At 42.0% G+C, this 24,191-nt stretch overlaps 1 protein-coding gene across 50 annotated transcripts in view; it reads left to right on the top strand.

Annotated features, from left to right (window-relative positions):
- Positions 1–24,191, top strand: part of RIMS1 (regulating synaptic membrane exocytosis 1) — a 231,932-nt gene that overhangs the window by 159,717 nt on the left and 48,024 nt on the right. For 25 of the 50 annotated variants that reach the window (XM_082218188.1, XM_082218199.1, XM_082218208.1 and 22 more), the window contains 3 exons: positions 4,722–4,904; positions 6,481–6,593; positions 11,384–11,413. In XM_082218188.1, the coding sequence (XP_082074314.1) occupies positions 4,722–4,904; positions 6,481–6,593; positions 11,384–11,413 (326 nt within the window). The remainder of the gene's footprint in view (positions 1–4,721; positions 4,905–6,480; positions 6,594–11,383; positions 11,414–24,191) is intronic. The other 25 variants (XM_082218186.1, XM_082218179.1, XM_082218192.1 and 22 more) reach the window with 3 other exon arrangements.

Raw genomic sequence — 24,191 nt, 5'->3', positions numbered from 1 at the left:
ATTCAGTTGAAGGTTCCAGCCAATTTTTTAAAAGCAATTTTTTAAAAGCAATGCATTGCAGTTACAATGCACGGGGAAGGCATTCTGACTCCATACACATGTCAGAGTTCTTGCATCACAGGCCAGAGCTTTACTTTCTGAAGTGTGAAGTTCATTCAAATAGGAATTAATTGAGAGTATATCATTCGGGGTATGGATTTGTTCAAAGACTTGATTGACTAGTACATTAAGAGGAGATCTACTGTAGTTGTTTCTGTTGTTACTCTTTTTAAAAGCTAAACATTACTGTCGATGCCTCTGAAGTCCAGCTATAATTCAAGTGGCCGAGCACACACAACAGGGCCAGAAAGGGCTTTGTGGGAAGGGAGGGAAGCTCAGGAAGATGTGTGTGTAAGAGAAGAAAGCCAGAAGAAACTTGGGCTGAGTGGCTTAACTTTTCTTCACAACGAACTGAGTTTCTGCCTCCTCCCTCCCCAAAGGGATCATTTCTACTCTCCTCGTCTGATCTGAGATGCTGGGGCTTGGCTTGCTATCACCGAGACATGCTGCTAACTGAGGCAACTTCTGGTGCCTACGTTTTGCAGAGACATTGGCGAGAGGTGGAGCACTGGAGGGGGGAGGGGCTATTAGGTAGGTTGGGGGAGGAGGAAGAGGACTTGGTGGCATGGGAAAAGTCAAGTTGGTGGCGTCTAGCGAACCACCCCTTCCTCCTGATTTTGGCACCAGTAAATTAGAGCAGTGCCAACAACTCCCCCTCCCTGGTGACCAGCTCACGAAGCGCCTGAGCAAGCAGCCCAAGTAGTGGCGGGGGATGCGGGGGGCTGTGCTGGGTGCCCGGCGTGCTCTGGTGGCTGCACACCTTGCACAAGGGGCTCAGTAATTATGATTGTGAATAATGCATGGGGACAAGTGCAGATTGGTCCGGCTCCAGCAGACTCGGGCTGCATATGTAAATGAGGGAGGGCACTCAGCAATTAGCTGCTTCAGTCCCAAACCCGGACATTTTGCCAAATTTAAAAAATCCTCCCCGACAGAAATTTTAACCCTGAAAAAGAGGACATCTCCAGGAAAATCTGGACATATGGCAACCCTACCTTACTCCAGACACTCACTCTTGGAAGTACTTTTTCAGAATGAATGTTTTTAGCCCAGAGGCAGGGAACAGGTCCCAGCTGGCAAACAACATTTGTTGTCGTTGCTTGTGCAGGTGGAAATCAAACAGTGGAGGCAAAGGGGCAGGGCTTTTCTTGAACCAGCGATCATCCAGCACTCACAAAGTATTGCACCTTTCCCAAGCGGCCTTAGGGAGATTTGTGTTCTGCTCACTTGCTGTGTAAGGGAAGATGAAAGATGGCTGTCCTGTTAGACTCTTGCCTGTCAAGCTTATTCTCATATGCCCTTTTCTATCTCTTCCTCCTTTCCTTCCCCCTTTTGTTCTTGCCTCTTTCTCTCCTCATGTCAGCAATGAGAAATCAGTATAGCAGGCAGAAGATCTGAATGAGGTCCATTTGCAGTAATAATTCAATTTAAATTGCTAGATTAAGGAGGTTTAAACATGTCAGGTTTAGTTTGATATGCAGTAAACTGCTTTGAGATTTTTCTTAAAAATACAAAGCGGCATGGTATAGTAAACAAACAAACAAACAAACAAACAAATAAATAGGTTCCTGTATTATTTGCATTCATTGATGATGCCCTTCACAGTACAGTTTCTGACTACAGTCGTACCTCTGGTTACGAACTTAATTTGTTCCGGAGGTCTGTTCTTAACCCGAAACCGTTCTTAATCTGAGGTACCACTTTAGCTGATGGGGCCTCCTGCTGCCGCCATGCCGCCGGTGCACAGTTTCTGTTCTCATCCTGAGGTAAAGTTTTTAACCCGAGGTACTACTTCCGGGTTAGTGGAGTCTGTAACCCGAAGTGTTTGTAACCCGAGGTACCACTGTATAGGCTTGAGGCCAATTAAGCTGGGACTAACCTGAGCCAACTCAGGTTTGCCTGTGGAGGTTAAAGAGGGATTGTTTTGAAGCATTTATATGACCCTACGTGATAAGGCTTGGTGGGAGGGGGTCCTGCACCCCACATGCACCAAAGTGCTCCAGTTACATCTGGTAGGGTCAGTAAGGTTGGCCACTGTGAGAGCAGGATGTGGGCCTTGATGGGCCATTGGCCTGACCCAGCAGGCTCTTTTTATATTCTTAGTATCAGCTTATCTTCCCACCTTGGACTCCTCCAAGGGACCTACCAGTTAGTCTTTTTTATTTATTTATATTCACATTTACGACACAATTTACGACAGGGAGTTATGCACAGAAAAGCCTATTGATTTCCAAGATCTCAGGTGCATTCAGCTCTTGTTTATTTTCAAAGTGTATCTGCAAGACGGTGCTATAAGAACACTTTGCTTGCTTGCTTGCTTATTTATTTATTTGCCTTATTAAAACCTTTTAAGATTTCCGGTAATAAAATCTGTAAATGGCAACAACAGGAGTGTCGTATCTTGTCAATATAAATACGTTGTTTCACTTCCTGTTACATAAACGCCAGTTCTAAAATTCCCAAACATTTAAGGCTTGAATCTAAAAAGTTCAGCAGGGTTGTCAACAAATGTCCTTTCTTCCCGCCCTGTCAGAGAGTGTTTGACGCTTCAGGCTTTTCAAGTCACTGTAGGTCACGAGCCTTCATCTTGGATAAGGAATTGCAAGTTTTACAAATACCCACAGCATAAACTGGCCATATGGGGAGGGTTTTTTATGAGAACCATCTCTGTATGTGTGAATGTACTGTGCTTCATGAAAAGTGCTGTCAGGGCAGATATAAATACAACAAACTCTGACTCTTACCCTCATGAACAGCAATCATAGAACCCGCCCGCCCCCAATCAACCGATTGCCAAGCAATTGGCAATTTAGCCTAACCATCACTTAGCATTGGCTATAATTTTGCCTGGAATATATGAGCCACCTGCTGGAAGTAAAGCATTAGTGCAGGGAACATAATGAAATCTATAATGTTTGTTACTCGTATTATATATTTTACCACTGGCCTTACAAAGCACCCCATTGGGTTTAGACAGCAGACTTGAACCTCCCCGCATAGGTCTCACTGCTTTCATGTACTCTTTTGTAGGCTTATTGCCACAATCATGCAACTGGGTGGCTTTGCTGTAATAAAGCTATTTCACAGAGCTGGCTAACAAGTAACCTAGTAAAATAATAAGGTATAGTGCTATACATTCCATTGGGAGAGTTTCTCCCATCACTGTTACGTTGTAATGGAGGGGAAGGTCATCTCCCAAATGTTAGAATTCTTTGAGCATTGGATGCTTGGTCTCTCACACAATAAGGATATGGCTATGGGTGAAAATAGACAGCTACTTCCCACACAGTTGACACTTAATAACTATGCCACAGCTTACTTCTAATTACATGAAGACTGAACATAATAAAGAAAGAAAAAGGAGGGTGGGGGAGAGACCCAAACAGATTCACCTGCATGCTCTAACCATGCCATGAAATGTTACCATATGTTTTGCTTCTCCACGGTTGTAGAAGCATGGTAACTCTCTTGGTCCATGGTGTTGCTATCTCTGCAAATGAGTAAGAGCAGTGCTTTTTTTCAGGGGTTACTCAAGGGTATGCAGTAATGGCACCTCTTTTTTGTTGTTAAAAAGTGTGACACTTACTGTAACTACTTAATGGTGAGTACCGGCACCTATTTTTCTAGGAAAAAAAGCACTAAGTGTAAATGCGTGGGGAGCTTTTAAGTGGCAACCTTCTTCTTCTTCTTTCTTCTTCTTCTTCTTCTTCTTCTTCTTCTTCTTCTTCTTCTTCTTCTTCTTTTTCTTCTTCGATCACTTGTAGCCGAGTAAGATGGTCTTCTATAAACATGGTTTTAACAATGAGTGAGTCCGTAACTGACTGTGGAGGCCAATTCTGGAACCACACGTCCTTCCACAGTGGGGACATTGGTTTCCAGGCAGGAGTTGATTACGGTGTGGATTTCCCAAGCATGCACATTTCTCCTTCTTAGCACGTTTCTCCCTTGCATCCTGAGTTTGGGTGTCTTCAAAGCCCATGACACCTTTGGTGAAGGCTGTTCTTCAGCATACAGCAAGTGGCTGCCTGTTTCCACTCTATAGTTTGGCAGTAGATAGCCCCATTCTGGATTGGGGTGTCAGGTGGAAAAGCATGGTGACATTTTGCAGGAGCTGTTTCCTCATCACGGCACCACTGTGGTGGGAAGAGCTGCAGTTCTGGAACTTCTGTATTTTTCAGAGATCCAAGCAACAGAAGACCTCATTCAGAGAAAATAAGTCATGGCAACCCCCAATAGAGTCCAGTAGAGACCAGCATCCACTAGAGGCCAATATTGTAAAATGGATAGGTCTGTCAATATTTCAGATTATACACTTTTTGAGATGTGAAATAGATTTTTTTTAAAAAAACTGGGAAGAAGTTTGGTCTTAGAACTGCAAGTAACTATCTCATCATTTTTTCAGATTCGTAGCTCCAGACTGTGTATTACTGTGTAGTGAGGGACAAACTTGCTGTTTGATCATTTACTAACCAGATTTATAAAGATAATGAATAATGAATGTTACTGAAAATCATGGATTTGCAGCTACAGATACTGGTGGTGATTTGGTGTGTCTCTCTGTGTGTGTTAACCTGATATGCAGCTAATGACTGAATCCAATTTTTTTGGCCCTAATGTTTTAGGGTTCTACTGCCATGTTCTAGAAGGGGACTGCCACCCCCAAGAATCAGTGATCAGCCAGTCATTACTAGGGGAAAGCATCACACTCGCTCAAGGTCGAGTGAGCATTCTAGTATCAGACCCTTATGTTCTGTACATCACCTAGTTCCTGGAGGGTCTACACCACCTTCTTCACTTCTGACAAGGTTGCTATTAAATGTACAGCACAGCATTTTGTTTCCTGCCTCCCAGATGTAAATGTGGTGGTGTACTTTCTGGAGTACATGCAGTGCACCCACTCATTCTGGCACTCCAATGCAATCTGTTTCCCCCGCCATAATATCTACACTTTTCTCATATTCTCCGCTCAAGTCCTATCTCCCCTATCTGGATTGTTTACAGTCATACCAACAAGCTTTATCACAATGGTGAAAATCAGCCTCTGTTTTGTCTTCCCATTGTTTTGTTGTGTTATGCATTCATACGAAAGCTTTCAGAATATTTTTCATTTTTCAGAAATGTGCTACATAATGCAAAAGCCTATTCATATAACAAAGGGTGTGTTCTCACATCACACGTTTTCTTCATACTAGGTATGGAGAGGGAAATTGGGCTTTGTTATTATCATATGGGTATTGTGCACACTGTACATTGTATAGAGAGGCTAAATAGACAGGAAATAAGTCCCAGCAAACCCAGAGACGTGATTATGAACAGATTGGGTCCTGAACTTAGAACTGGTGTGATGAAAGTATTGTATAGAGAAAACAGTGAATGGAAAATTCCCCACCCCAAGCTTACGAGAAGCAAATAATAGTTATTATTGACTTGTCCCAGCTTCAGTGATGCTTCATAAGTTTATCTTAAATCATTTCTCATCCAGTGATATAATCTGTTATCCTTCAAGCCCTTCATGGTATTTGTAAAGTTTCCTGGAAGTGCTGCACCAGGAAAAACAATACCAATTTGATCAGCTAGCCACGGTGTCAAATGAGGATACAGAGAAATGAGAGAGAAGATACATACAAAACAAAAAGAAAATCCTAAACTCATATTCATAGGGATTGCATAGCTGATGATGTGTGAACATACTCTGACTCTTGATTTGCAACTGTCCCCTTTCCTGTATAATAATCCTCTACGTCTGTGAAATTGCTTTAGTACGTAGCTTTATACTGGTAATGTATCTGGAAAAAGAATGCAGGCTGGATAGAAGATTAAATTCTTTTGGAAGTACTTTATGACATCTTTACTACCAGATGTACACTGTCAATTGTATTATTCAGTAGTTGTGCTTTAAAGAATGAAAACTATGGAAAGCCTGTAGATGTAAAATATATATAGCTAACCTATGTGTGTGTGTGTGTGTGTGTGTGTGTGTGTGTGTGTGTGTGTACTCATGGTTTTTTTCTCAACCCTTGTTATCCATAGCTTTCCAAATGGAGTAGCCTACAGTATTTGAATCCAAATTCAAAATGGGGTTGGTGATTTCACCAGTTCCAGATTGGTGATTAATTGCCTCTGTAGCTAAGTAACTTTCTTCTAGTCTGCCACATCAAAGTGAGCTAATTGAAAAGGCCTTTTGAGTTTTACACACACTTAAGCAGGCTAAAAATGAATGTTTTCTGAATTGAACAGATACTAATAGCTTATGGCATCAGTGCAAAGTAAGGTACTTCCTCTCCATCATTTTAACAAAAGTATTTAGCCTTGGTGCTTGTAATATCTCTTTGGTTCAGATGTTTGTTACACCATCCCATTTAATCTTAATTTTTTCTGCAGAATGCACCAACCAGGAAGTCCCATGCAGTCGTCTCCAGCAGACACACCCTTCAGCAGCCGTAGGGGTAGACAGCTTCCACAAGTTCCTATCAGAAGCGGCAGTATAGAGCAAGGTATCAAATAACAAGCTTACAGTTTAAAATCTTGGGTTTGTTTTCCTTCCTCTTCCTGTGCTGCAAAACCATCTTGCTTTTTCTTTTTGTAAATAGAGTCTTCAATGCTTTATTGCTTTCTGCTGATTAACAAGTACATTCTTATAAAAGTGGATTGCAAACTAGGGGTGTGCAATCGATTATTGCATTGTTTCAAAAAGTCTGTTTCATGTTTTCTAGCGATGTATGTACTTTTAAAGCTGGGTTCTTGGCAAGGGGGCAGATTAAGGTGGCGGAGAATAACCCACTCTATTTATTCATGTTTCATTAATTTTGCTATCTACCTAATGCTAATTGATTGCAATTTGCTGACAGAAATGTGAACAATGCAAACAACATCCCTTTCTGAGCATGTCAAAAGTTAAAAGCAAAAGTTGGGGGAAATTAATGTACTACTTAGGAAAACACAAATGAAGCCATCAGCAACACATTTAGAGAAAATCTGAGACAGATGGCTGAGAGATATTGCAGCATCTGCTATCTAGCAAGTATTAATAGCTTTGTTTCTTCATCATATTTACAACAGTTTAATTACTGGATTACTGGTCTGTGGTGGGGATGGAACCACCTGCTTACATTTCTGAAATCACAGATATCTAGGTTTACATTACAGATCATGTGAAACTTGTTTAGAGTTTTCATATTTTAATTACATGGTGCAGTTCAGAACTGAAAGGGCAAAACACTGAAGGTTTTCTTTCTCTATAGCAAATTGATGTCATGCATCCTTGTAGATATGAATATGTATTGAGAATGAGATGGTTCAAATGTTCATTCTTTGCCAATACATGCATCATATAGATGTGAGTTTCGTAGTGAATGACAGCCACCATTGAAGAGTAGAGAGTATGTCAAAGTGGTTTCCCATTCCATACATTCATTTTCATTTGGATATTTGCTCCTTTCTGCACGTGGTTTTGATGTGTAATGTATCTGCTGTTCTATATCATGTCACCATGAATTAAGGTCTCATTGGTTCAACAACTTGCTACAAAACTACATTGCAGTTCAACAGATTGCAGTATCTCAAACTGTCAAATATAGGACGGCTGTACAAAGAGGAGAGAGTTTTGTGGATATTTGCATATTATTTCTTTGTTGACACGTAATAAGAAAACAGATAAGGTATAATGTTTGTGTGTTTTTCCCCTGAGTGTGAAGAATTTCTTATTACTGGAAAATGTACTATACTATTTCAGTTCAAATGATGCTTATAGGATTTTGTAATCTGATCAACCGGTCTCCATTTCAAACCACAAGAGTGGAAAACTAGAATGGTTGCAGCAATGTAGAAAACAAAACAAAAAGCAATGCCGTGGGCGTTTCCTTAAATAGGTGCTCTTACACTTGTACTTTATATCACTTCTTGTATATGCTTATGTTGGTAAAAAAATTAACATGATGACTCTGGGTGAAGATTTTCTGGCTGGAACTTTTAATCTGTTGCTGTTAAAGGGACAAACTTATTTTGATAAAAGGTGCCATTCCTTTGGAAGTTCCTTCACAGCTGGCCACAACCAAGGGTGGCTCTGTGCATCTGTCTTGGGCCTTTCCAATTTGTCCTCTTTGCCCACTAGGCATACAGGATTTTGACTAGGAAAACACCGAGGGTTATTTCTGCAAGGATAGAAAAAAATTGTTAAAGTATGAAAGTCTTGCTATTTTCATTGTTACCTTGAACGGCCTTTTTTTAAAAAAAGTGTTTCGTATGTTCAGCCAAATCCTGCCATTTGTTGTTATTTTCAATCTGACATTAACTCAACTGGAAATGTAAAAACTGGCATAGGAGGAGTTTTGTCCAAACGTTAAATCCCTCTGCAGAGCAATTCTCTGACTTGGCAGCAGTGATGAGATCCCAGAGAAGAACCAATCTCAATGTAACAATACAGGAAGTCCAGATTTTATTTCCTGTGGATAAAGGATAATGTATACACAATCACCTTAGTGGGAAATGGACATCAAACATCTGGCCAGCTTCTGATCTTATCTCTTAGAAATAAAGATACACATGCATAGTGGAAGTATAGATAAATGGGTGTCTCCAATTAAGTCACACTCAGAGCAGAGCCATTGAAATTAATGAACAAGTGCCAGTTTAAGTAAAAAGATTTCAATGTGTTTACTCTCGATATGGCTTGTTGGATATAACTCATCGAGAAATATCGGAAATGACTCGAGGGGTTTCAGGAAAGCCTAAGGTGTATATTTAGCATTATGAGGGCTGATGCATGCTGAAGTCAAGGAGAAGTTTTAATTGAATTAATTAGGCCTTAACCCCATGGCAACTTCATTTCCTAACCAAATTAGCCTAATATGCAAGGGCTCGTTGAGAAATATATCTTTAGGTGATTATAGAATGATGCATCAGTCTTACAGTATAATTGAAAATGAACAAACTCTGGTGAAATGCTTCTATTGCATAAAGTTTTCCATGTTCCTAAGATACAGGATAAAAAAGACCAGCAAACAAAATACTCAGCTAAAAACTGTAGCAAGTGTCAGTATTCTAGAATGGGCTCTCTTAATCGTTTTCATGGAAAAGGAATGCTGCCAGTGAAATGACGACTGTATTTTAATTTTATTTACCGGTAGTAAACAAAACAAAACAAAAGTATAATTGTTCCGTATAACATTTGTGCCTGCTTGCCAGTTTGTATCATATTACGGTATCTCTAACAGTCTTTTGAGAAATGAGTATATTAGTGCAAGCAAGTGGCCAAAAGAGAAGATGTGAAAGGACACGTTTGAAAGAGGGAGGTGGGGGAAAGATGGCAGATAAAGTGTGCTTTTAAATGTCAGAATACAGATAGAGTACAGAGTTCTAAAACAAAACACCAGATATTGTGTGTGTGTGTGTGTGTGTGTGTGTGTGTGTGTGTGTCTACTTGGCCTGAGCCCACTGATACACTGGGACTAGATTATTACCATCTATAATACTAGGAGTGCCTTTAGTTCTTAACACATTTATATGGATTTAAATTGCATTGCTTTTGCTGGAATTAGCCCGGCAGTATTATTTTAAGGTTGAAAATCAAACAGGTGCATTACCACTGTCTTTCAAACACCCTACTATCCTCTACAACAATATTATGTATATATAAAATAAAGCTGTATCATGAAGGTCTTTACCTAGCTTGTTACAACAGTTTTTAACTAAAAAGTTATAAACCTCTTGAGTTTTCAGCACAGCCATGCCACCTTTACACCAACATGCTATAACTGTTTAAAAACAAAGTAAAAAATGGCTCCTTGTTCTTAGTATGAAGCTTTATATTCAATGCATATTAGCTGTGTTTGTTGCAATACTACTACTACTACTACTACTAATAATAATAATAATAATAATAATGTGCAAGTGATACTTAGGGAAGAACATTTGCCAGCAACTGAGCTATGTTTGAACTAGCATTGCAGTTCACTGAGGACACTTGACAGCTTCCTGCTTATGAGAATATTTCAGTTTTCAGACTTCCCTTTGTTCTGCTCTTGTTTGATTCAACAAAGCATGCTATCCAGCAGACTTTAGATGAATAGAGATTTCTAGAAGAGATGCTTGATGGATTTGCTTTCACAAATACCAGTGGTTATAGATTGCTAGGTGAACGGAAAATGCTGCTCTGATCATTTACGCTTAAAAAAATATTTGAAACTGGTTCAGTGACAATAAATCACACAAATCACAACTCCACCTGGAAGTAAGGCGATGTTCAATTCTGCAATATTTTGCACTGTTTCGTGAGCCATTTGATCTGGGCACTCTGCAGTTTAGTTTCAGACAGTAAACCTCTGTTTATTGAAAGGACTTCCTATTCATTTCTTTATTTCCTATTACATTGTTTAAAACACCTCCTGAATTATTTTAAAGTTGCCATTACATGGGACATCCAGGAAAGAAGAGGGGAGGGGGGGAGTACCCTACAGCCACTGCATTTTATAAAAGTGGGTATTTTCAAAGGAAAAGTAGGTGTTCAGTAATATTTAATAAAGCAAGCTACTTTTAATGGTCACTGTTGTGAAAATGATATGACAATTGCTCATTGAAAAGTCATGCAGTAGCTATTCATTCATTCAATCTTTTGTTAACATACTCCCATAGGTGCTTCACTCTTTGTGTGTGTGATCCTGCTCTTCCGTTGTTTGCAATTCGAGCTTTGCTTTAGTTGTTGTTGGACTGAGCTGGAGAGTGCTTTCTGATACAATCGTGTATTTTTTAATACCGGTCAGATTAAGTGCAGTATGTAAGTACTCTAATTGGGAATGGATAAAAAGAAAATACTTGCTCCAATGTACGTTTTAGGCTCCACCCAGCACAATATTTTTTTTAGTGTGAATCTTTTTAAATGAAAGATGTGAAAAAGTAACAGTTGAAGAGATGTCTCCTCACATGAGTAACCCTTTTCCTACTGCTTGTTTTCTTAAGCGCTCATTGTGTACAACAGAGATGTAGCTTTTAATTTTTTAAATATTAAAGTTTATCTTAAAAAAAGAACAGGCCGCAACCCAACATGTTGTTAAGTGGGCTTAAGGCAATTTATTCCAATGGACTTGACCATACTTAGCTCTCTATTGGCCTCAGACTTTATAATTTTTCATGGTCTTGTCATCCAAGTTCCCCACATTAATTTTATGCATGCTGCAACAGAGCCTATAGTGTTTGTCATTCTCATGTATAACACCTTTTTTTGTCTAACTTTAAATTTGCTGATTTCTTTCTTTTGTTCCCATCATTCCGTGCATTTTATTCATTGAAGAACAAGAGAATTATAGCTCATCATCAAAAGGTAAATATTCATGTCAATTTTACTAACACTCGTCATGTTATTTTTACCTTTCTTCTGCACTAATTTCATGTCAATCCATTTTTTGTAGGTTACATTCAGTTAAGAATGTAAATCTGTGGAAAAGGTTACTTCTCAAGTATCTAAACGTCATCCAGTCCATTAGAGTCGTAAAATAGTTTTACTAACCTCAAATCTATTTTAATGAAATATTATCTCAACCTCTGACCAGGTACAAACTTGGTTGTCATCGTCTGGGAATGTTTACTTCTATCTCACAGATACTGAGAATATGCCCAGTTCTGGATCCAGTATAAAGGACTGGAGAATTCACACACAAAAACCCTTACCTTTTGTAGATCTTCTGAAAGCTCTGTTTAATCATGGGGATCAATATGGGCCACTTTAAAAAGACATTTGAGCCTAGTTTTGACAAATGTTCCATGTTTCATATACCATGGCTTTGTAACCTGGAAATGAACCCTGGATTTTAGCATTCCTTCCCTCGTCTCTACTTCAGTGCGATCCTGACTTATTTTCCTAGTCTGAGTTCCCTGGTTTGGACATAATGGGGGGCAAATGAGGTACCAAAGCAGTAAGAAGTAAAGCCCAAAGGAAGTCTTTGGAAGGGAACATCACAGTAGCAGTCAGGGAGAACCTAATCCATTAGCAAATACTCACCCATCACAAACAGGTAACTGCAAGAATCAGGAAGTGTAACATAAATCCAGCTGGAAGGAGACACTGGGAATATCTACATCTGATGCTGGCCAAGCTGTTTATGAAGTCCAGCAGTGTGAAGAAGGGGGCAGTCTAGGTACCTGGACCTTTATAATGGGCAAAGCATTTCTGCCATTAGTTGATCAACCCACTACACTACTATCTCTTATGCTGACCTACCACTGGAGTGCTTCAGTGGAAGAGAACTGGAGTGCATTCTTAGAAATGCTAGGAAGTGTCCTGGTGCAATTTTGGTCAACAGCTTTATGATTCCAGGACTGTTAATAATAATAATAATAATAATAATAATAATAATAATAATAATAATAATTGTACCCCTCCCATCTGGCTGGGTTTCCCCAGCCACTCTGGGTGGCTTTCAACAAAGATTAGAAATACATTAAAATGTCACACGTTAAAAACTTCCCTAAAGAAGAGAGGCAGGAGCCAACAAGTTTAAAAGGGCAGGTGGGGGGAGGTTACTTGAGCAATAGAGGCACCTTATTTGAACCCTCTAGCAGTAGGCCATGTGAGTACAGGCAGACAGCAAGTGACCTCAGCAGGGCCCCAATTGTTCTCCTCTCTATCAGGAGCTGGGACCAAACACAATGAGTGCATAAGTAAGCACTGCTGTGCCATTGGTTCCCATGAAGCTGCCTGGAAACTGTGCCTGGAACCTTTTAAAAGTGCTGGAAGTGCCTGCCTGTAAGTTTTCCAAAAGTTATAAATTGTAAGGCTGCAAATGCCTCTCCTTGGTTCAGGCAGTCGTGGTGGGGGGTTGGCCACTGAGATCTAAATGTGTAAAGATAAACAGACAGCAGCTGATCAGCACAACTTTACTTTTGTAAGCAGGGGGCCTGCTCAAGAATGCTCTACACTTTTTTGTGTGGGTTTGATCTTAGTTTTCGCTAATGTATAACCAAAAACTACTTCCATGCAATTGCCCTTGTTCTATAATTGTCTGTGGCAATTAAGACGTGTTGCTGTCGATCAACACAATCTTAATTACTGTAGAATGAACAGTAACTTGTTCTTTTAATATTTCCTTGTATACTTGATTCTAAATCTTTTCTCAACTTCACTGCTTTTTTTTTTAAAAAAAGGAAAAAATCTGTCATGATTATCAACATCTGCATCTCCATTTCAAATGCTTCATTGTGTTTTGTCACAATATGGCCTCACCGGCACCTCTGTGCACTAAAACACCAACAACCTGGCATATCTACCATTGAACTTACTTATTGTGTTGAGACAAATCTGTCACCCAAGAAGAATCTTGATAAAGGCCATAAAGCAACTGTTTTATCTTGTGTCATGACTTGTTTATGCAGCAAAAACTAAAAATCCCAAACTGAGGGCAAGTTTATGCTGCCGGTGACACATTAACTGCCTTTTTGAATACTTCATTTTGTTGGGGGGGGGGAGGTCCACCACAGGAAATTAACATTCCAGAAAGAAGTAACGGGTAGAGCAACTTAAAGGAAAGTCTATGGCTGCTGTTCAGAACTTGCCTGGGAGTAATTCCCATTAAACTCAGTTTTGCATGTGCAGAGCGCATGTACACACACAGAGAGCTGAAGCCTGAAATGGTACTACAACTATGAAAAGTTTTCCCATTTGCTTCAGCAGCCTTAGAAATCCTCAGAAAGAACTCTGAATTTTCCCTGTAAATATTTCCTTTTATTGTTTTTAATCAAAGTCATAATAATAATTTATTATTTATACCCCGCCCATCTGGCTGGGCTTCCCCAGCCACTCTGGGCGGCTTCCAAAAGAATATTAAAATACTATAATACATCAAACATTAAAAGCTTCCCGAAACAGGGCTGCCTTCAAATGTCTTCTAAAAGCCTGGTAGTTGTTGTTCTCTTTGACATCTGGTGGGAGGGTGTTCCACAGGGAAGGCGCCATTACCAAGAAGGCCCTCTGCCTGGTTCCCTGTAACTTGGCTTCTCGCAGTGAGGGAACCGCCAGAAGGCCCTCGGTGCTGGACCTCAGTGTCCGGGTAGAACGATGGGGGTGGAGACGCTCCTTCAGATATACTGGACCAAGGCCGTTTAGGGCTTTAAAGGTCAACACCAACACTTTGAATCGTGCTCGGAAATGTACTGGGAGCCAATGTAGGTCTTTCAAGACCGGTGTTATGTGGTCTCTGCGGCCGCTCCCAGTCACCAGTCTAGCTGCCGCGTTCTGGATTAGTTGTAGTTTCCGGGTCACCTTCAAAGGTAGCCCCACGTAGAGCGCATTGCAGTAATCCAAGCGGGAGATAACCAGAGCATGCACCACTCTGGTGAGGCAGTCCGCAGACAGATAGGGTCTCAGCCTGCGTACCAGATGGAGCTGGTAAAAAGCTGCCCTGGACACAGATTTGACCTGTGCCTCCATGGACAGCTGTGAGTCCAAAATGACTCCCAGGCTGCGCACCTGGTCCTTCAGGGGCACAGTTACCCCATTCAGGACCAGGGAAACCTCCACACCTGCCCGCTTCCTGTCCCCCCAAAACAGTACTTCTGTCTTGTCAGGATTCAACCTCAATCTGTTAGCCGCCATCCTCCAACCGCCTCCAGACACTCACACAGGACCTTCAACGCCTTCACTGGTTCTGATTTAAAAGAGAGGTAGAGCTGGGTATCATCCGCATACTGATGAACACCCAGCCCAAACCTCCTGATGATCTCTCCCAGCGGCCGCATGTAAATGTTGAAAAGCATGGGGGAGAGGACGGAACCCTGAGGCACCCCACAAGTGAGAGCCCAGGGGTCTGAACACTCATCCCCCACCACCACTTTCTGAATACGGCCCAGGAGGAAGGAGCAGAACCACTGTATAACAGTGCCCCCAGCTCCCAGCCCCTCTAGACGGTCCAGAAGGATGTTATGGTCGATGGTATCAAACGCCGCTGAGAGATCCAGCAGAACTAGGAAACAGCTCTCACCTTTGTCCCTAGCCCACCGGAGATCATCAACCAGTGCAACCAAGGCAGTTTCAGTCCCATGATGAGGCCTGAATCCTGACTGGAAGGGATCCAAATGGTCCGCTTCTTCCAGGCGTGCCTGGAGTTGTTCAGCAACCACTCGCTCAATCACCTTGCCCAAGAATGGAAGTTTTGAGACTGGGCGATAGTTGGCTATCGTGGCCGCATCTAAAGATGGTTTTTTAAGAAGTGGTTTAATAACCGCCTCTTTTACGGGTCTGGGAAGGCTCCCTCACGGAGGGAAGCATTCACCACCCCACAAAGCCCATCGCCCAGTCCTTCCCGGCTAGCTTTTATAAGCCAGGATGGGCAAGGATCCAGGAGACAGGTGGTTGGCTTCACTCGTCCAAGCAGCCTGTCCACATCCTCGGAGGTGACAGATTGGAATTGATCCCACGCAACTTGACTAGACAGGTCTCTAGCACTCTCCCACCCCAGCCCTGCTCCCACGGTGGAGTCTACTTCTTCCTGAATCTGAGCGATTTTATCTGCAAAAAACTTTGCAAAGTCATTGCAGGAGATCATGTGGCCCCTACTGGGCCCTGATGGAGCAGGTGGTTCCGCTAAATTGTGAACCACCTGAAAGAGTCTCCTGCTGCTGTTTTCCGCAGATGCAATAGAGGCGGTGAAGAAAGTCTTATTCGCCGTCGCTATCGCCACTTGGTAGGCTCGACATTGAGCTCTAACCCGTGTCCGGTCAGATTCAGAATGGGTTATCCGCCACCGGCGCTCTAGCCGTCTCAACGATTGTTTCATTGCCCTCAGATCCGTGGAAAACCACGGGGCTGTCCGGACTCCATGCAATCGGAGAGGGCGCTTTGGAGCCAAACAGTCAATAGCCCTGGTTAACTCCACATTCCAGCGGGCCACCAGGGAATCAGCTGAAAGGCCATCAACATGGGATAAAACATCCCCTACCACTCTCTGGAAACCATTTGGATCCATTAAGTGGTGGGGGCGGACCATCTGAATCGGTCCCGCCTCCCTGCAGAGGGGAAGGGTCACGGAGAAGTCCAGTTGCACCAGGAAGTGATCTGAGCATGGCACTTCTTTGGTTTCGCTTTTACTTAGTGTCAGATCACCAACATCCATAGAGGTAAACACCAGGTCTAAGGCATGCCCGTGGCTATGAGTTGGGCCAGACTTATTCAGGGACAGCCCCATGGAGGCCATGCTTTCCACGAAGTCCCAAGCGGCCCCTTGTAAGGTCGTGTCGGCATGGATGTTAAAATCCCCTAGGACAACCAAACTAGGTATCTCCAGGACGACATCCGCCACGACCTGAAGCAGCTCGGGCAGGGAATCCTTGGTGCAGCAGGGAGGTCGGTACACCAAAAGGAATCCTGTACTGCCCCTATTGCCCAACTTCCAGAACATGCACTCAGAGAACTGGGTCTTTCCAATAGGACGCCTGGTGCAAACTACTGACTTCCTAAAAATCACTGCAACCCCCCCTCCCCGCCCACAAGGCCTGGGTTGCTGTGCGTAAGAGAAACCTGGTGGACAAGCAGCGGCAAGGATGGGTCCATCTGCTTCATCCAACCAGGTCTCTGTCACACATGCCAGGTCAAATCCTCCATCCACAATCAGGTCGTGGATGGCAGTGGCTTTATTCATCATTGACCTGGCATTGCACAGCAACACTTTCAGGTCATGTGGGTTTCCCTTGTTGATTCCAGTATCCTTCCGGTCAGGACCAGACCTGGAGGCAGGGATAGTCCTCAGACAACGACTAAGCCTGCTTCCTCGGTAATGACATGGTCTGGTCTTAGCGTAACTCCTCCTCCTACCCATGATCACTGAGATTGGTTGTCCGAGTGTATCCCCCCCTGTGGAACCTGCCCCAGCCATTTTGTTTGCTGGGACCCTTGCTGAGCCCTTGTCATGTGTGCCCCATGTGTACAATAATGTATGGGATGGGACCAGGCCCCACTGGGCCCCACCCTGACATTATCACTCCACCTCACCCTAATGTCCATGCAGACATGTTAGACATGTGAAAGGGAGTTGTAGAGACCTACAACTGTATCAGCATAGGTGTTTCCTATCCCCACCCCCAAAGGCTATCAGAACATTGGGAATGGACAGCATGAGTGCATTGACACTGGAAGGCCTGTCTCCTCAACACATTTATTGTAAATTTTGCACATGAGTGAAGAGAGCTATAGTTAGCAGATAAGGAGTATAACTATCTCTGTCTCCAAATGCATCAGTTACCTCTGGTATTGTTTTGAATGAAATCTGTTATAACCATGCATATGCCAATGTTTTATTTCCTCTTGTCACTGAGGATGGTGTACAAATTCTTGCTATTGAGAACCCCTCAATCTCACCCTGTGGAGCTGGAGATGGCTCTCATGCTGTTTTCTGCTACAGGACTAGATTTTAAAAAGCTGAGAGATGTGTGGTGATTGTGCCATGATTTATAAATGGCTCTGTAGCAGGACTCCATGTTATATCTACATCAGATTAAGTCACCCTTAAAAGTGATAGTGGCTGAAGTGCTACCCTTACCTGGGAGTAAATCCTATTAAACCCAGTGGGGCTTTTTTCTAGGGTAGTATACAAGAGACAAGTATTACTCAAAATATAAATACAATGAAAAGTACAAATACAAGATATAAATAATTAGAAATGCATACATATGTCTCTGGATGCTTTTTAAGAAGTTTACTGTTAAGACAGGAAACCTAATGACTGCTGATGCATACTGTAAAAAAATAAGTGTGGCATTGGCTTAGGTTTATCTCTACCTTTGAATGTTCTTCTGGGGGTTTGGATAAGGTGATGGGTTTTGATATACTGGAGTCCTCCAGAACCAGCTCACAATAATTTTAAGAGTGCACAACATGTGTCCCCACAAATAACTCACTGACTGAGATTGAGCTGCCTGACTGAGACTGAAAAAACGGGGGGGGGGTCTAAATACCTGGGAGACAATAAAACATGGCTGTTTGGCTGGGTCAAGTTGTTCAGTCTGCTTGTCAGTCTGGAATGAGTACTATTTTTCTTCCATTGGTAAACAAGAACACTATGTGTACCACCATAACATGCTGAATGGGAAGGACTAGCATGTGGATCCAAAATAAAGGATTTGGTCTTCTATAGGGAAACCTTGAGAGAAACAAACAGAAAAACAAATGTCTGCTCTTCCCCTCAGGTAATTTCTAGAATACATAAGAGGCTCAGAGGAGAAATGCTGAAAGAACATCAAAATTGTGTGCATCCCAAGCCAATGACCAATGGGGTTATAGAAGATAATGTAAAAGTGCTATAGCTTCCTTTGAGCCTTAGCTGCACCTTGAATTTAGTGTTGGGTAGTGGGAATTGATGAATACAGTTGGAGACAGATAAGGAGGACTCTGATGAGCCAATGAGGAAGTATTCATGGGACCTTGGAAGGTGTGCTTGTGGTTCCTCCATGTAGACGAACACAAGAGTTAGCAAATGGAGAGTGCATCCATGGACTAGAGCAGTGACTGGAGCATGCAATGTGAGACTATGTACCTCTCCCCAAGATTCAGGAATAATAAGCTAGAAATGAACTAATGTTTGCGATTATTTCTGAATATTTATTAGAAATCCATTCAAGTTTTGCAACAAAGACGTTTTGGAGATTCCAGGAAATTTTCTAACATTTTGGGAACATTCCATACTCGTTACAAATTTCAAGAGTCAAGAGGATCATGAATTTACAATTTATCATTGCATCAAATCTATAGAGGGTTTTTGCAACATGTATACAGGTAACTCGCATCTTATGCAAGGATTCAGTTCTGGGAATCCACATGTAAACACAAACATGTGTAGATCCAGAAACCCACAGAACCGCTGCCCCCTGCAAGGTATAGGGCTGTTTACCTGGCATTGAGAAGGTGGCTGGAGGGCCTTTGAGCCTTCTTCTCAAAACCTGGTGCCTCACCCAGCTTTGTGAAGGCTGTGCAAGGGCTCTGGGATACTGCCAGAGCCCCCATGCCACTTTCCCAAAGCCAGGTAAGCCTCGGCTGTGGGTAGGAGTGGGTAAATAAATAGAGAGTGGGTTTCACAATTCTCCATTTATTTATTGATTTTCCCCACACACCTACACAAAGCTATAATTGTGTAAGTAAAATAAGCATAAGATACTTGTTACCTGTACTAGAAATGGTTTGTATACAGGGAACTTGAAACCTGAACTGCCCTGGCTTAATAAGCCAAGCTGCTGAGGCAGAAGGCAACTGTTTCTGTCATAGGTGCCTCTTCCTGGAGACTTGTCAGGGATGTTGTTTGGGCTAGTAGAGCACAGTTACCAAGGAAAGCCATCAGGTAAGCAGCTCCTCCTCCAGGTCAGCCTTAGCCCCTAGAAATGCTAGACTGAGATGGTCTGCATAGTCTCACAACCACCATTTTGATCTAATGGAGAGGTGTGTTCTTGTTGGCTTGCCTGACATCATACCATAAGCCAGAGTGGCAGGAGGAAAAAAGGTAGTCAGGAAGGCCTCTGCCTTTCATCTGTTGTCTGCTGCCTTTCCACCATGGACCCAAGAAGGGAAGAAAAGAGAAGAAAATTCTATAGCACAACCAACTGTCTACTTGTGAGTAAGTGTACCCAAGCACCAGCTCATCGGTTTTTCCAGTCCCTTTTTTTTAGGATGACTGAGCAGAAAAGCTAATTGCCACAGCAGCCTCCCAGCTTCCCACCTAAAGTGGCTAGAAACAAAGTTTGTAATTTCTTTTTAGTCACCTGGAGTGGACTTGTGACTCTTCTCTCAGGCACCACAAGCATTTCCTTTGTCCTTCTAACAAACCTTATAGCCCACAATGCATTTTGCCAGTCTAGCTACTAAAGCAATGACCAATTGAATTGGTGCATAGCAAACCCACACATACATCTCTGCAAGAAATATGGCTGATACATGTGTGCCCAAAGGCCAGTATGTGGCTAACCAAGTTTGCCTTGGAATGGATACAGCCCTTCAGAAACAGCTGCAACCCCAGCACTGAAACCAAGGTGGTACTCAAGGGGCTGGTTTGTAGTTTGCCCCATTCCAGGAAATCTGACAAAGTAAAGGCTGGTAAAAGGGATAAATCAACAGTTGCTGCACACACAGTTGTGGAACAGAGGTCAAACATTCAGCATGGCACTCATACCTATTCAATAGATGGGAGAGCAAGACACATTGTAAGCAAAAACTGCCTAAACAAATTCATCAGACCCTGATACATAGAAATGGAGAACCTTTGGCAGGTGGCTCCCAGTATTCTATGAGTTAGTTTGACAGCACCTGTAGATCCTAAAAATGTGTGTGTTCTCATTCCAATAAGAACCGATGACTGGAAATTTTATCACTTCTGCTTCATCATCCATTAATATCAGTATGATGCCTTGTCCTTTGATAACTCTCCCTCACCCATAATATTGACTAAGATGCTGGTTTGGGTTGTGGTTTGAGACAACGGAGTTTTCATGTATACCCTTATCAAGATGACAAGAGCACGCTGTCTGTAAAAGGATCAAACCAATGTGACTATGACAGTGAATCTCCTCATACAAGTCAACTGGACCTAGAAGTCATCCAAGACACTGGCTGTTCTGCAGGCAGCTGTAGTTCAACAACATCTGGAAAGCTACAGGTTCCAGACGAACCTGTGCTACGAAAGCAAGCAAGGAAGAAATGTGCATCGTAGACTCCAGAAAGAAGGAAGCCTGCTCTTTTCTGCAGTATTTGTCCATCTAACTTTGACCATAAGCAACCATATCCTCACTTGTGTTCAACTGGAGGAGGGATTAAGCACTGAAATTTGTACTATGATCCAATTTAGCTCTATTAAGTCGTTCAGATTTTTCCAACTGTTTATGTTAATCCTATTGAGCGTGCGCGCACACCCATTCATATCTTCACAACAGAGAACTATTTTCAGCTTCGTTACACACACGCTTTGAATACGCCTGCCTGTTTTACAGCAGAAGACATATTTTCAGAGTTGCTTTCTTTCCTTTTCGGCTGTGGTATACCTAAAAAAAAGTTAGTTTCGTCTACATGGTGGGGCAGCGGAGGACTAGATGCCCCTCTCATCCACCAAGCACCTGCTATATTATGTGAAGCTATGTGGAAATTTGTACATGCAAACATGATTTGTATGATCTTTACCTCTTTTGTAAAAACAGCATGCAAATCGGAGCATCAACCTCATTTGTGGAGGGCATGGCTATTTCTCTAATGCACGAAGAGTATTGCAAGCCTGCTAAGTGTAGGAACTGGGCTGTAGATTTCTGATAAATTCCTGCTACTACATCTAATTCTACCACCCACAGTCTGTTAATAGGCAAGGGTAGTAAAGTGTTTCTCACAATATGGCTGCCATGCTTGAAACTTCCTTCTCATGGCAGCTGATCTACAGGGCCAGCAGTTTCATGCACTTCATGTCATCCTATGGACTGGTCCCCACAGTGCGATTTCTGTCTGTGCTTCAGCTTCATTTTTTTCATCACAATTCATGTCATTCTTATCGCTAATAATCATCATCATAATTTTAATTTTAATTGCTAATACCATGCCTATTCATCATCAATTTCATTTTGATTACTCATACCACACCCATCACTGTGCTAGGCACCATGCATAAATTACTGTTTCTAATTATAGCTTGCTGGAGTGTGGAAAGAAGCCATGTGGTAGGGCCAGATCTGGGAAGTGTGAGCTGGTGAACATGAAATTGCTTGCAGTGTACACGAAGCGATTTCAGGTGGCTTCCCCCATGGCAGCCAGATCATGTGAGGTGGTCCTCTAGAGTCAATGTTTCAGTTTCATTAGCCAAAAATAGGCATAGAGATTTCTCCAAGAGAGTTGTGGGCTCAACACCAATGAGCTTCAGTCAACTTGAATAATGTTTTGTTTATTCAAAGGTATATAACCCACCATGCCAAGGGCTCAAGGCAGAAAGCAACAGTTTTCAAATTATTAATAAAGTATATAGTTGCAGGATGCAAAAGTGTTATTTGAATGTCAAGTCTTTTATTCTGGGACAGGATAGTAGCTAAACTCTTGAAAGCCTAGGTAATATGTTTCTCTCCCCATTTTTCATAGTTTCCCCCACATATTCATCAGGCCTTGGCTGTCTTCTAGCTGTGCCCTGACTGTATTTCTTTAAAGTTAGATATTTATAATTCAAGACCTGCAGTTTGACAAGCAATGTGACTTCTTTCTTCTCCTTGTTGCTGTTGACTCTATTTTTCTTGCACTCCCACGGTCCCAAACCAGTGGTGGGCAGCATGGCAGGGTGGCAGTGCTCACCTGACTTCCAGTCAATTGTGTCACTCCTGCTTACTAGGAGCTAGAGGGAAGGAACAAGGTGGCAGTGAGATTAGTGTGGTGCAAACACACCAGCAGGGCCACTGGTTTGGCTTCGTCAGTTCATTAGCACCGTGCTGACCTTACTCCTCTACATCCTGGTCAGCAACACTAATGCAGCTGAGCACTGCTGTCCCACCACATCTGATACTCCTCCTTTGCCACTTCACCTGTCTACAGCTAGTTTGGTTTTGTGCTTGCTATGGCATGCCTGCAATGATTCCCACACGAATCATCTAACAGGCACTGGTGGAGGGACAGGAGGGGGTTCTTAAATGTAATAACACCTCTTCCAAATTTTCTGCAATTGTGCAGAAAGAGGAAAGCACTTCTTAAAACCAGGAACATTAAGGAGGATGTGAACAGTTAGAAAGGGGCTCCATTCCTCTGGGATAGAAGAGTAGAGCAACTCCAGAAAGTTCTGGGGGGCATATAAAATGAGGTTGGGGACTGCACCATTGGCTGCAGGTTGTTCACCTTTGCTCTCTGTAGAAAATATACCTTGTTGATCAGGCTTCCTGAAAGGGAATTTGAAAGACAGAGTTTCTAATACACAAATCTACAATTCAGTTAATAAACTCACATTATTTTCATATAAATGCATTCATATTGGAACCTGCTATCTGCAGTCTGAGGATCATTGCATTTGTACAATTCTTTAATTTATTTCAACCGCATGCTGTTTTTCCAACGTGATTGAACAGTGCAGTGTGCAGAAAAGTAATATTAGCAGCTCAACATAACAATAACAGAGACAGAAGAAGTTTTTTTAAAAAAACAACAACACCGTAACATGCTGCACATGTAATAAACACTTCGGTGTTTTAGATCTGGTACATATGGCACCATGTAGTTTCATTGAGACTTCAGCACAAGTAACTATATAGTAAGCAATCTAAATATGTTTCTTGGGGCATTTTCCAGATAAAGTTGGGTTTGTATGAGAGGGGGGACATGAATCTGAAAAAGTAGATTAATATTTTGAGGCACTGTTTCGCTTTGTTCTGTTTACTAAATGGAGTTTCACAACTAAAAACATGGTTTTGTGACTAAGAATGTGGAAAATTAGGCAGTATTAAATTTAAAGCTAAATATGCGATGTTCTTTAATATTGCTCATTGATTTATTGTTGCATGCTGTAGTTTAAATAACTTTATATACTTTACCAAATTAAAACATTATTGAAGAGAGAAAGAGAAATCTAACTACTAAGGTTAGATTTTGCCACATTTGCATTGTGTATCTCCTTAATAAAACATCTTTTTGTATATCATTGTAACAGAAAATAATGTGATTTACTCAGTGTTTTTATAATACTCTTGTTGTGTAAAATCAATTACCACAAATTGGGTGAATCTGTAACCTCTGAAATCAAAATGCACAATTGTAGGCAACCTTTATGAGGGAAAAAAATCCAGGCAGACACTATGAAAATTGGACCTCGTTTATTTTTACATGTCTGCTTCCTGAATCACCTGGAAACACCTTGACCATTTGAGGGATATACTTTGAGCCCCCTATTTTCTGAGAGTGATACGCTAACGTCCACCTCAGACTCTTTGAGTAATCAGAGTACCTTGCCTGTACATGGTACATGAGTGGTTTGAACAGTTTGGGGTATACATTGAGTCACCAGTTTTGTGAGGAGATGTGTACACCTGATTTCAAGAGTGTAGCTGTTTGAGAAGTAACCTATCAATTTTGATAGCCTTGTGAGTGAGAGAGTCTGTCACTCAGGCCCAATTAGTGAGTGATA

This window comes from Podarcis vaucheri, assembly GCF_965113315.1.
Source record: "Podarcis vaucheri genome assembly, chromosome: 3".
NCBI lineage: Eukaryota > Metazoa > Chordata > Lepidosauria > Squamata > Lacertidae > Podarcis > Podarcis vaucheri.
Note: the sequence above shows the minus strand (reverse complement) of the source record. Positions and strands in the feature narration are given on the sequence as shown.